General features: G+C 36.6%; 1 protein-coding gene and 1 pseudogene across 2 annotated transcripts in view; both read right to left on the bottom strand.

Moving 5' to 3' along the window:
- KNL1 (kinetochore scaffold 1) overlaps positions 1-13,874 on the bottom strand; it is a 109,583-nt gene that overhangs the window by 16,182 nt on the left and 79,527 nt on the right. For both annotated transcript variants that reach the window (XM_074235109.1, XM_074235110.1), the window contains exons 12-16: positions 10,700-10,767; positions 9,196-9,294; positions 2,814-2,929; positions 984-1,074; positions 378-494 (exon numbers count right to left, since the gene is read on the bottom strand). In XM_074235109.1, the coding sequence (XP_074091210.1) occupies positions 378-494; positions 984-1,074; positions 2,814-2,929; positions 9,196-9,294; positions 10,700-10,767 (491 nt within the window). The remainder of the gene's footprint in view (positions 1-377; positions 495-983; positions 1,075-2,813; positions 2,930-9,195; positions 9,295-10,699; positions 10,768-13,874) is intronic.
- Positions 4,135-6,216, bottom strand: LOC141520272 (BCL2/adenovirus E1B 19 kDa protein-interacting protein 2 pseudogene; annotated as a pseudogene).

Raw genomic sequence — 13,874 nt, 5'->3', positions numbered from 1 at the left:
CTATTCTTTGTATCTCATATATTTGTATTTGCCCAATACAATGTCTGGTGCATAGTACTGAATATATATGCTAGTGATTGACTGATATAGCATCATGATGCACTTTTAACAGAATCTTCTTTGAAGAATCAATTCCAAAGAGTGGTACTCATATTGGATACCTGGATATTGATCCCTTTGAGCACACAACAAGGATGGGAATATTTTCCAAAATATGCCAGACTTGCAAACCTGTTCTAGTTTATTCTTGGACCAGATATCCTAGAAGCTACTTCCAACCAGCATAACCTTCTTCACACATTTCCAAACATTTTTACTAATTTCAGGAGTATAACCATAAAAAGTATTTCTAATTGCTCTTTCTGTGCCAAGATTACCTTTGCTGATTGTACCAGTTTGCTGTATAGAACCACTTTCCCTTGGTGAGCAAAAACTTTAGTCTTCTTGGCAAAACGTGATTTCATTTTGTTCAGATGGACTCCAAATGTCTTCAGCTGCAGGAAAGATATGCATCAAAATACATCAAAACAGTTATTTGGGTGGGGTAGGCTCAGCTGCTCTATGGAAGGTAGGAAACATCACAAAATTTCCTTTAGCCATTCAAGCCGAATTCTTTATGGTTCCTTCTCTTTTGGTTTGAATACAAATACAGGACTTTTGATTTTCACTCTCAGGCTGAGATCCACATCAAATGAACATAAAGCCAACTATTGAGGATGGCCTATTTATCATAATAGTTAATTCTAAGTGGTTTCCTTATTATTCAATCATCTAAACATCCAGACTTCACCTAAGCTAAGTCAACTATGAGATGTAAAAAGGAGAAAACTTGATTATAGATAAACTTCACAACACATTAGCAAAATTTTGAATTTTTGAATTGTTTCTATAAAAGCATAATCAAAAAGAAAAATTTTTATCACAATTACATATCTTGAGTTGGGAATCAGTTCAAACATTTTCAACATTCAGAATAAAAGTACCTCTTCATCAGAGCAACCCTTCATTACTTCCCACAGGCTTCTATTCACATCCACCAATAGTTTATCCTGTTTCAAGGCATGGAGTTTTAATCTAAAGCAATGAAAAAAGAGTTCATGAGAATAAGGGGACAGAAAAGCATAAAATGAGCTGTATACCTGTTCTCTAAAATTAAGGATGTTTAAATATGCTAGGAAGCAAAAGAAATAATTCCTTTTTTTCTTTAACCAACACTATCAATCAATTCTGAACTCTGCTTCATACAGTAAGAAAAACAGCCCTGGATAGTGAACTTCCTTGGTTTAAACACTCTTCAGAAAGTGAAAAATGACATCAGAATGTGATAAATCTAAAAAATTTCTTTTAAAAAATAATTGATTTCACATCCCAACCTAGAAATGTGACACTGAGATCTTTGGAAGCTAGCCATTTCATTACTATGCTTTTTCCAAAAGTACTGTGAATATTCTTATCAAGAATGCATAATCAAGATCCATTTCTCCATGTCTCATATCTCACTGGGAGTTGTTAAAAACAGCTCAGTGAGGTTAATTGTTGTGGGGACAAATGCCACTTAAATAAATTTCAGGGATCTCTCAAGGTATGAAGAGAAGGCTTTTTTCGTTTCTCGAGAAACGGGCCACAATCAATTAGAGAGATTGAGGCAAAAGCAAAAGGCCCAAGAATGACATTTATCCTAACTCAATTCCGCCCCCCACCCCCAATGACCCACCCTCGGTAATGAGGAATGTGGTCTTAAAATCTAGACCAGCAAGCTACTCTGGGGAAAACAGCAAAAAATTCAAATAGAATATCTCTTTAACCCTAGGAATTGAATGATTCTCAGGACAACAAAAGATAAGGTGAGGTCAGTTGACTTTTCAACAATATCCCAGAAGTTTGCTTTGTCAAAGGAGGAGGGGCACATAGTTAACCAAATTCAATCTATAATATTTTACTGAAGAAATCTCAAACTTTATCCCACTCAATTGTCATCAGAGATAGTCCTTTGTCAATAAATAAAAACAAAATTTTGTCAGATGTAGCACAATGTGTAGCCTGTGACAATGGACAAAATCCAAAAATGATATCCTACTAAAATTTACCTACTCATTTTAAACAAATTCTAATGCTGTCATGGGCAAAAGAACAAATTTAAGCTGATTATGCAAATATACCCAGACAAATCAAACCCACTCAGGTATGAAAAAAATTAAGTGACTTGGAACCTGTAGATTTTAAAAATAACTTGGGTGTTTTAGATGTGACCAATGGCTCAATTTTTCTATAGCATTTGTACTTCAGCATTTTAAAAAGATAGAAGTATCAATCTGACATCTGGTCCATATATGGATTAAAAAATCTTATTATTCATTAATTTTAATGAAGTGAATTTAATTTTCATAGTGGCTATCACAGAGTTCTGCACAAGGGCAAGCTGTTAATAAAAGGGTGATAGAGACATTCCTTCTGAGATTCTCTCCAATTTATCCTGTAAATTGTACAAAAACAGTTTGCATGTTGTCTCCCTCATTGGACTGTGAACTCTGTGAAGGTGAAGACTAGTTTTGCCTTTCTTTGTTTCCCCAACTATCTAGTAGGCACTTAATAACTAGTTGGTTGGCCAGAATGCTTTACTTCTTGATGTTCTTCCAAATTCAACTGTAATATGAAGTGTAATAGGTCAGTGTTATAAGCTATGTTTTCTTAAATCTAAAAGTGGAGGACCTACTCAAAAATCATTTTTTTTACTCTGCCACTAATTACAGTTAATTTTAAAAATCACAACATCTCTTTTACCACATCCAAGAAAACAAATAATGTGTTCTCACTCTTCAATTTTTTGATGGAGAGCTTGGCAATCTTCTGTATAAATCTGTATTTTGGGCCGGTAAACATATTGGCTTAATAGTAAATCTTTTGGTGTAGATGGCACGTTTGTAGCAAACTGAAGGAAAAAACAAAAAGGTAAGTTCCATAGCACTTCAGAAATGCAAAATTGGGGATGAATTCATGTTCAGAAACTAAGTTCCTGAATTCTTATTTGATGAATTATAAAACATAAGAAAAAACCACAATTACACACACATGACACCACCCATACCCTAATACACTCCATTAACAAGGTAAAAATTCAAAGATACTGGAGTGAGAGGAAGCATTAGAAGAGTTTAGCTCTTTCCATATGCCTTTTAAATAAAGATCTTTTAAAATTTTATTTAAAGCAATGGGGTTAAGTGTCTTGCCCAAGGTCATACAATCAGGCAATTATTGTCTCAGACTCTGATTTCAGGGCTGGTGCTCTATCCACTGAACCATATAGCTGCCCTTAAACAAAGATCTTAAGAATTCAACAGAATGACTTCTAATTAGGAAGGCCACTGAAAGTCACAGTAATTTGCATAGGGAGATAAAACAGAGAAGTCTGAATATTGAGGTAGGTGGGGAGGATCTGGCCAGGAGTGCACAAGATTGTAATGCTGACATAGAGAATCATTCCTGCCAAGACAAGGCACCAGAAAGAGATCCTAGAGGAACCTTGAGAAGGCACTAGGAACAAGTACAGATGCCATCTGGCAGTTCTTGACATAGATCCATGTGAAGAGGAGTGGTTGTGAACACTGGTCTTGGATGTGTATTGAATATGGGGTGACTGATCACAGGAGCAGAGGACAAAACCACAGACCAAAGGGGCACTGGCAGTCCAGTAACCCTGAACCTCAGCGGTTGAAAAGTTGCTGTGTCTATCAGCAGTCTGCTGAAATTCCCAACCAGAAAAAACTTAAGACCAAAACTTGGGCAGAGAACTTGCAAAATTTAGACCAAGAGGACAGTAAGCAGACCTCTCAATTGATCAAACCACTTTGGGAGCACAGAAAAGCTCCCAGCTGGAGCTAGGAAAATAACAAAAGCCCAGGACTGCCAGAAATTCCCAAGTCAGAAAGTAGGTTAGGAGAATGAACAAACAAATAAAAAAGAACTCAATTACAAAGAGCTATTATTATGGTGATAGGGAAGCTAAAAATACAAAGGAAAAGAGAATGTCACAAGTCTAATAAGAACTAAGTAATAAAAACAGAACAAAAAATGTTATAAAAACCCCCTTAATTCTTATTCCTCTTTCAACAACATGACTAATATGAAAACATGTTTAACATAGTTATAGATGTATAGCCTTTATCAGATTACTTGCTATCATGGGGAGGAGGGAAAGGGAGGAAAGTGTGTAATTCAAAATCTTAAAAAAAATGAATGTTGAAAACTATCTTTGCAAGTAGTTGGAATAATAAATTTAAATTTTTTTTTTGAGAAAAACAAAGCAAACAAGTGAATGCTGTAGAAGAGGGAATGAATATATGGAAAAAGAATAAACAGATTAGAAAAAGGGGCTCAAAAACTCTACTGAAGAAAAAAACTCTGAAAATGAGAACTGGCCAAATGGAAGCTAATGACAAAATAAGAAATAAAAACAATGGATCCGGAAAAGAGAGAAGAGGCTAAGAATCAGTAGAATACATGAAAGTCACTTTTTTTTTTAAGGTTTTTGCAAGACAAATGGGGTTAAGTGGTTTGCCCAAGGCCACACAGCTAGGTAATTGTTGAGTTTCTGAGGCTAGCTTTGAACTCAGGTACTCCTGACTCTAGGGCTGGTACTCTAACCACTGCACCACTGTGATGCAAAACACTTTTAAGGAGACAAAATAGAATGGGAATTGGGGGAAATAGGATGGAAGGAAATACAGTTAGCAGTAGTAACTACGAGGAAAAAAAATATTGAAACAAATTTCTCTAATAAAGACCTCATTTCTTAAACATAGAGAACTATGATGAAAAAGGGTAAAAACATCACATGTACAAAAATATTTATAGCAGCCCTATTTGTGGTGGCAAAAAACTGGAAATCAAGTAAATGTCCTTCAATTGGGGAATGGCTTAGCAAACTGGTATATGTATGTCATGGAACACTACTGTTCTATTAGAAACCAGGAGGGACGGGATTTCAGGGAAGCCTGGAGGGATCTGCATGAACTAATGCTGAATGAGATGAGCAGAACCAGAAAAACACTGTATATCCTAATAGCAACATGGGGGTGATGTTCACCCTTGAAGGACTTACTCATTCCATCAGTGTAACAATCAGGAACAATTTTGGGCTATCTGCAAAGGAGAGTGCCATGGAGTTTGCTGTGGAGTTTGAACAAAGTTCAAGGACTATTCCCTTTAATTTAGAAAACAAAACCAGATATCTTATTGTCTGAACATAACCTCTTAGACTTCTTGGACTCCAAATTTACTGTTTACTCTTCTGCTCTTGTTTCCCATTCAATTCCTGATCAACTTATTTTATGCATTCTGTGAAATATTCCAACATATTCCATGGGGACAAGTTCTGCTAGTTCTGCCAGGTTAAAGACATATCTAATTTTCTGGCTGAATTTTGCGCTAATAAAAGGCCTTGTAAATTGCTAGAAGTGTTCTGATAAACCAAGAAGGGTGAACTATTATTAAAGACCTCAGGTTTTTTCATAACCTTCTATCAATTTGCTGGTAACATTTCCTGAGCCATCCCAGACTTGGCATTCTTCTTCGTGATGTAGCACCAACCATTTAAATAAACTATCATGTAGTTCTCTGTTACTAATAACTCCAAAGTGCCAATAACATATTTAAACAGATTGTCCATTAAATAGTGATAATTAGGTTGACTACTTTCAGGCATAAAGCAGACAGCAAATACAACAATTGCATTTAATCCATCTCCATAATAACCTCCATGACTGATAACTTTTTTATAGGGTTCAATTGCCTTCATATCAACCCTGTGATCCTGTTCTCCAATTCTGAACATACGCCAGTGTCATCCATCTTCCTTTTCTTCTGCTGCTGTGTATTCAGTAATTGATCCTTTCCTAATTACTTCAGTAGTTTTGGGTTTTGGAAGATCATCTTCCCATTCAAACTCATTGCTGTTCTCACATGGCACATCTAAACCATCCAAATCAATCTCTCCACTTTCATCCAAATCATCTGATAAAATGGAACCATCACTCCGATCCAGTGTTAAGCTAATATCTGGAGCCATTAACTTTTTCCTTTATTTCCATTTACTTCTAGAGGGTCTGGCTCGTGTTTTGATCCTGCTACAGCTAATACATCTGCTTCAGTGAGGTCATCCTCTGGTAAAGGTATTGGGAAGTCTTCATGTTACTATTCTTTAAGTTCCACACCTTCCATCCTTAGCCTGGTCTCAATATCAACTACAAATTCCTGGTAATTCAGAGAACCACTGAACTGGGAGGAAGCTTCCGCCTCCGTCACTCGGGCCTCAGCTCCTTCGCTCCTCCAGGCCAGTGGAGTTGGGCAGACCAGCCCAGAGCTGGGGCCTGCACGGGGCTCCATCGGAGCCCCTCTGTCGGCGACGGAGACCCCAGCCAGGTCCTCTAGCCATAGTGGCAGAAGCACAAGCGCTGACCTGCTGTTTCTTGATTTCTTACAAAGTCATCAACTTTTCTTAGTTCTATTCTATATTTTAAGGAATTATTTTCTTGAGAGCTTTTATATCTCCATTTTCATATGGGCCAATTCTGCTTTTTAAGGCATTCTTCTCCACATTAGCACTTTGGACCACATTGGCCCTTTGAACCACTTTTTTCCACTTGGCCCAAACTGGTTTTAAAGTTGTTTTCTTCAGTATTTTTTCTGTCTTCTTCAAGTTGCTGACTCTTGATTTCCTGCATCACACTCATTTCTCTTCCAAATTTTTCATCTACCTCCCTTACTTGATTTTCAAAATCTTTTTTAAACTCTTCCACGGCCTGAGACCAATTGATATTTTTTTGGAGGCTTTGGATGCAGAACCTTTGACTTTGTTTTCTTCTGAGAGTGTATTTTGATCCTCCAATATTACCAAAGTAATTGTCTATGGTCAATTTTTTTCTTCTGTTGAATGCTCATTTCTCCAGTCCATGACTTGATTTTAATTCTTTGTTAATGTGGGGTTCTGCAGGTGTTTTCAGAAATACTCCTAGGGAGCTTAAAGTTCCCAATTCCTCCAAAGTCTTTTGAGAGGTAGTGACTACTTTCCTGGCCTTTGGTCTGGTCTGTGGGTACTCCTTTCTGCTCTAAAACAGCTGAGGACAGGTACCTGGTCTACTGCAGGCAGGAAGCTCTGTTGTGCCTCTGCTCCTTTTCCTGAGACTGGGGCCCCAAACTGTGATCTGGATTGGAGTATGGGCAAAGCCACATAGTACTACCTCAGGGATAGCAAAGACACCTCTGCAATCTCTCCAAATCTCCCCTTACCATATGTGGATTGAGCACACTGGAAGCAGCTGCTGGGTAGTTCCTAAGGTCTGTTCCTGGTCCCTTGGGGAGGGGGGGGGGGCGCTGTGCTATACTCTCACTCTGGTGTGGCATTTTTCCTGCTAACCTTCCAAATTGTCCTTGGCTATGTCTGGGCTGAGAGGTCTAGAAACCACCACCACTAACAAGGATACAGAAGTCCTGTAGTCTATTTCTGGATGGTGGGAGCTAGTTTGCTCTGGCACAGTGGTCCAAGGTTGTGCTTTGGTTCCTTTGTTTGCTTGTTTTTGTATGTTTTTTTGGGGGGGGGGGTTTGGCAATGGGTTAAGTGACTTGCCTAAGAAAACCACATTTGAACTCAGGCCCTCCTCACTCTAGGGCCAGTGCTCAATTATTCACTGCGCCACCTAGCTAACCCAGTTCCTTTCTAACCCTGGTTTAACAAACCAAGGATTTTACATCTTTTTGTGAATTCTACCACTCTGGAACTTGGTTAGAATCATTGTATAATGATTTGCAGTGGTTTTCAGGATCCCTGCCTTTACTCTGCCATCCTGGCTCTGCTTTTGACAAATTTTCTTTTGCTCCAGCAAAGCATTTATCTGAACTACTAAAAAAGTACAAATTTGATTTGTTTTTAATACTTTTGTTAATCCTTTTACTCTCCAGTGAATGTACATAAGAAAACATAAAAAAGGCTAAAAATGAGATAACAAGCTTAATGGATAGATAACACACAAATTTGCCAATCCTTTAATAAAGGAGAGTGGCCTATATCTTTATTTAAATAATTAATTATCTTTATTTAGACATGCAGAGACCATGATGGCCCTCATTGCTCCTTCTGATCTGTACAAAATTTATGGCCTGATCCAATTTCAAATTGGTCTGATCTCCCTACCTTAGGCAATCCAGTGGTACTCCACTTCTAGGGGCTCATCAAACTGATGCTGAACTTGGTGCCATCAGTTTGGTATAGCCACCTGCAGCCAAAAATCCAGGGTTCATATCAAGCAGCCTCAGCTTTTCTGATAGTTGAGATTAAGGTATCTTTAAAAATATATGTACCTTTTTCCAAGGTCAGAATTATTAATAAAAGCATAAATTAACTGAAAATTGACAGCTTTTATTCTGTTCAAAATAGAATTAATTTTCAGTTTTATTGGTTTACTTAAAGGTGATATAAGCACTACTTGCACATATCCCAAAGAGGTCAAAGATAGAAGAAACAGACCCATATGTACAAAAATAATTAAAGAAGCACTTTGTTATAGTAAAAAATTAAAAAAAAAACCAGGTGTTCATGCATCAGGCAGTAGCAATATGAATATAACAAAATGCTATACTAAAAGAAATGGTGGTTATGATAAAATTCTGAGAAACCTAGGAATATTTGTACAAAATGATAGAATGAAATGAGTAGAATCAGAACTTACACAATAAACATAGTAATCAATGGAAAAACAATTCTGAAAGATTACAAAACTCTATTCAATGCAGTGAGTAAAGCATGGGAGCCATTTATTGACAGAGAGGTAGAGGACCAGAAGTACAGAATGAGACATATAAGCAAGGTAAATTTTTACTACTACCTTAAACCCCTGTACAGCGACAGAAGTTTATAATTTCAATAGTTTTTGTTTTCATATTAACATATTTTTATTTGTTGATGGCTGGTGATTAAGTTCATAATCAACATTTTTTTTTAAAAAAGGAAAGAAATTTATCTTTACGCAAAGTTTGGCCTACTTGGTTTATAAAAGATAGAAGAAATCTTAGAATTAATTTATTCCAACTGCAATTGACATATAAAGAAACTGAGCTCAGAAAGACTAAATGATATGCCCAAGGTCACAGTTAGTTAAAAAAAATGTTCATTGTCTATACTGGTACAAAATGATTTCAACTTACATTGCCTGGAAGATTGCTCTGCCGGGGTTTCTGAATTAGAATGTGGACCTGAAGAAGTGTAAAGAACTCTCTTACTGTGATCCTACCATCATGGAGTTTCTGAGTAAGAAAAGAAAATAGTGTATTATCATTTGAAATATGTTCTCTTTAAGAAATCACTTTATCATGTTTATTAAGTTAATAATATATAATATAGTCACTCCCATTTTCCCAGGGAATACTGTAAAGGAGCACATATTACAAAGAATTTCAGAGCAGAAACACATCAACTTAAAGAAATGGAAACTGGAAATTAAGGGGGGTTATGTGACTTTCCCAAGACCACTCAATGTTTATCTGTAAAACCAGGCATTGAATCAGAATCCTTTGACCGCACTTTATTACTCTTTCTGCTACAATATGCTGCAAAAAACCTGATTTAAGATTCTCCATAACATTCTAAAGAGCAATTTGAAATTATGCTAAAAAGCTAAACCATCCATACCCTGTCCCTAAAGACCTCACTGCTGGCATATACCCTAAGAAGGCCAAAGAAAAAAGGTTGAATATACATCAAAATATTCACAGGAACATTTTTTTACAGTGATGAAACATCGGACACAAAATGCTGCTCATCAATTTGTCAGCTAAACAAATTTCTCTATGTGAATGTAATTTTTCCTGCATGATAAAAAATTAATCTGAATGTTAAACACACTTGTACACGTACAACCTATATATGCTCATTGTGATGGGGAGGAGGGAAAACAGGAGAGAAGTGTGGAACTCAAAACCTTGAAAAAAAGATGAATGTGGAAAAAATAAAATCTTAAAAATTAAAAAGTTTTAAGAAACTAATATGAAGAGGGGGTGGCACAGTGGCTAGAGAACTGGCCCTGGAGTCAGGAGTACCTGAGTTCAAATCTGGCCTCAGACACTTAATTACCTAGCTATGTGGCCTTGGGCAAGCCACTTAACCCCACTGCCTTGCAAAAAAAAATCTAAAAAAAAGAATTCACAGAAGCATGGGAAGATTTAAAAGTAGTTCAGAGTAAAATAAAAATATACATGACTATAATATAATGGAAATAATAACAATAAATTCACAAAATTAACACTGTAATGATAAAAACTAAGTAAGTTAGAAGAGTTGGGGTGATGTGTGGGAATATTTAGCATATAACCAGGCTCAGGTGATGTTCACTTAAGCTTTGCTGAAATATGTCTTTTTCTTTTTCTTATACCAATTTTTGTTACAATGGATGACTTGCTGGGTAAGGAAATGATACACTTGAAAATAAAGATGATTATAAATGTACAAAAGTTTTAAAACTTATTTTTAACAAAGGAAATACTTTCAAAAGTGCTACTATTCAATATGAAAAGAGCTGAGAAAATAGCCCAGATATCCTTAGAGTTACTGTTATACTGAGCATATTAAGCTGTGTTATCTGACATTAAAAGGAAAACATAGAGTCATAGGATTAGCTATACAATTTTCATTTTTTAAGATGTTTTAACACACCTCTTTCAAATTCTCTTCACAAACGTGGTCCATGAGAAATTGTGATTCCATCTGACTGCTCTGCTGCACTAGGAATAAAAGAAGTTAAGAGATAAATAAGTTAGAAAGAACATCACTGGCAAATTCTACTCTAGTTCTCATTCGTGTTTATGTAATTAAACTTGAAATCACCCAGGAAGATCTTTCTGCAAGGGTCATATAAAAAGGAAGCTTATTTCCAATTAAAGTTTAACTCCACTGTTTAGAAGGAGTCTATTTTTTAAGGCAAAGGGGTTAAGTAACTTGGCCAAGGTCACATAGCTAGGTAATTATTAAGTACCTGACACTGAATTTGAACTCAGCTCTTCCTGACTCTAGGACCAGTGCTGTATCCACTACATCACCTAGCTGCCCCTAAGGAGTCTATTTCTAATAAATCACTTTATATTTCTGTAGAACTTTCCTACTTTAGGAAAAAACTGAAAATACATAAATGGTAAATTCCACAGTCACAAAACATTAATTTTAGAGCACCAAATAAAACCAAAACATTATTCACATACTTCATTCATAAACTGAGAAGCTATCATTTGTTAGTTTAACAATTACTTTGTTAGATGCTAAAGACAGATACATAGGAAAGATGGTGGAATAATGCAAAATTCAAATAGAATTTTGGATGGGCAGAAAAAAATTAAAAGTTGGAATAAAGTTATCTTGGTTGGTTGTCCCTTGTTCTCAGAGAACCGAAATGACATCAGTATATTAGAATCAAGTTACAGTGCATCCACCTGTGGCTGAGCAGAATAATATGAGCTTGGAAGGCTCTATCACAGGTCAGGCACAAATAAGTCAGGTGAATATTTGGGGTGAATTTTCCAAAATTGCACATCTCTCATTTCTTTAGAACTGCTTCTATTATGCTCATATGCTTTGCTTATGCTCTAATGAAGTCACACCATGCTAAGTCCTGTGCCAGTGTTTCCCATGTCACATAATCAATTGCTTGAGAGTGTCCTTGAATTGATCTTTCTGACCACCATGTGAGTGGTTTCCTCTTTCTGAGTTCTCCATAAAATAGCCTTTTTTGGTCAGTGTACATTTAGCATTCAAATAATGTGGCCAGTTCATCAGAGTTGCGTTCTCTATAGTAGAGTCTGAATGTTTCACAGTTTAGTTCAAGAAAGGATCTCAGTGACGGGTAGCTTATCCTGCCAGGTGATCTTCAGAATCTTCCTAAGACAGTTCAAATGGTAGGGATTCAATTTGCTGGCATGGTGCTGTTATACTGCCAGGTTTCACAGGTATACAACAATGAGGTCAGCACAATGACTGTGGACCTTCAGTCTGGTAGTCTACCTATTCTCACCAACACCTTCCTTTAGAGCTTTCCAAACATTGAGATAGCTTTGGCAATGGGTGTGTAAACCTCATTATTGATGTCTACATTCCTGGAAAGTATATTGCCAAGATAAGGGAACTTAACCACAGTATTCAAAAACTTCTCCATTTGCTATAACCAATGGTTCCATATATGGATAGTGTAGTGTTGACTGATGAAATACCCGTGTTTTCATGGTGTTGATAGGTCAAAATTAGCACAAGCCGTAGAGAATCAATCCATATTTTGTCACATCTCAGCTTCAGAGGCTACAAACCAAAAATTCATCTGCCAACACTACCTCCACTTTAATCTTGTATCCTTTTTAAGTTGAAGAATTTACCATCAGTGTGGTAGCTGACCTTGATGCTGTGTTCATCCTCTTTGAAGGCAATTGAGCTGAAAACATTATGCTAAAAAAATGAGAGTATTGTTTCACTCCATTGATGATTAAGAAAGCATGAGACTTCTGGAGAGCAATTTAGAATTATGCCCAAAAGGCAATAAAAATGTGCATACCCTTTGATCCAGCAATACCATTACTGGATCTGTATCCTGAAGTGATCCCGAAAAAGGTTGAAAACATCACTTGCACAAAAATATTCATAGCAGCTGCTTGAGGTGGCAAAGAATTGGAAATCGAGGGGATGTCCATCAATTGGGGAATGGCTGAACAACTTGATACACACACACACACACACACGCACACACACGTGTGTTATGGAAACACTATTAGAAAACCAAAGGGATGGGATTTCAGAAAAGCCTGGAAAGACTTGCATGAATTGATGCAAGATAAGCAGAAACAAAGAACTTTATACACCCAAACAGCAATATGGGGTGAGGATCAACCTTAATGGACCTGCTCATTCCATCAGTGCAATAATCAGGGATAATTTTAGAGTATCTGAGACAGAGAATACCATCTGTATTCAGACAAAGAACTGTGGAGTTTAAGCAAAGACCAAAAATTTACCTCCAATTATTAAAAGAAGTCCTTTTGCTCTCTCTAATATTTTATTATTTCCTCAAGGATGTTTTTTCTGTCATCACATTCAATTTTGATCAATGTATAGCATGGAAACAATGTAAAGATTATCAGATTGCCTCCTGTGGTGGGGAGGGGGAAGAGAGGGTGGGAGAAAAATTGTAAAATTCAGGGCGGCTAGGTGGCGTAGTGTATCAAGCACCAGCCTTGGAGTCAGGAGTACATGGGTTCAAATCCAGTCTCAGTCACTTAATAATTACCTAGCTGTGTGGCCTTGGGCAAGTCACTTAACCCCGTTTGCCTTGCAAAAAAAAAACCTAAAAAAATTCAAAACCTTACCACAAAATAGTAGAAACTACTATTGTATATAAGTGGAAAATATAAAATATTTATATAATAAAAAATTTTTAGAAAGGGAAAAAAAGCATGAGAGCACTGTCCATTATCCAGAACCTGGGTAAGCAGTCTATCATAAAATTGATAAACTTCTCCTGGTAATGAAATTTGACATAATTTTTCCATTAGCCCTCATGACTAACAGTATTGGTCAGACTGGTGAACATTGTGTAGATCTCTACTCTGCTTCCGGAATTTCTGCTGCTATCAGGCAACAAATACAGTGATGATTAAAAGAGACACTCCTTGTGATTGCCTATTTCTTTTGCTTTTATAGAAATAGACAAGGGAGATGTCCTTAATCTCTTGGGGGAATAATCTCTTCTTGCTTTAAAACTGGTAAAATTTCAATCAGCTTTTGTATGAGAAAAGGATGCCCCACCTTATAAATCTCAGCTGAAAGAAAATAAATATCAGGTATTTTGCCATAG

This window comes from Macrotis lagotis, chromosome 4 (genome assembly GCF_037893015.1).
Source record: "Macrotis lagotis isolate mMagLag1 chromosome 4, bilby.v1.9.chrom.fasta, whole genome shotgun sequence".
Lineage (NCBI taxonomy): Eukaryota > Metazoa > Chordata > Mammalia > Peramelemorphia > Peramelidae > Macrotis > Macrotis lagotis.
Note: the sequence above shows the minus strand (reverse complement) of the source record. Positions and strands in the feature narration are given on the sequence as shown.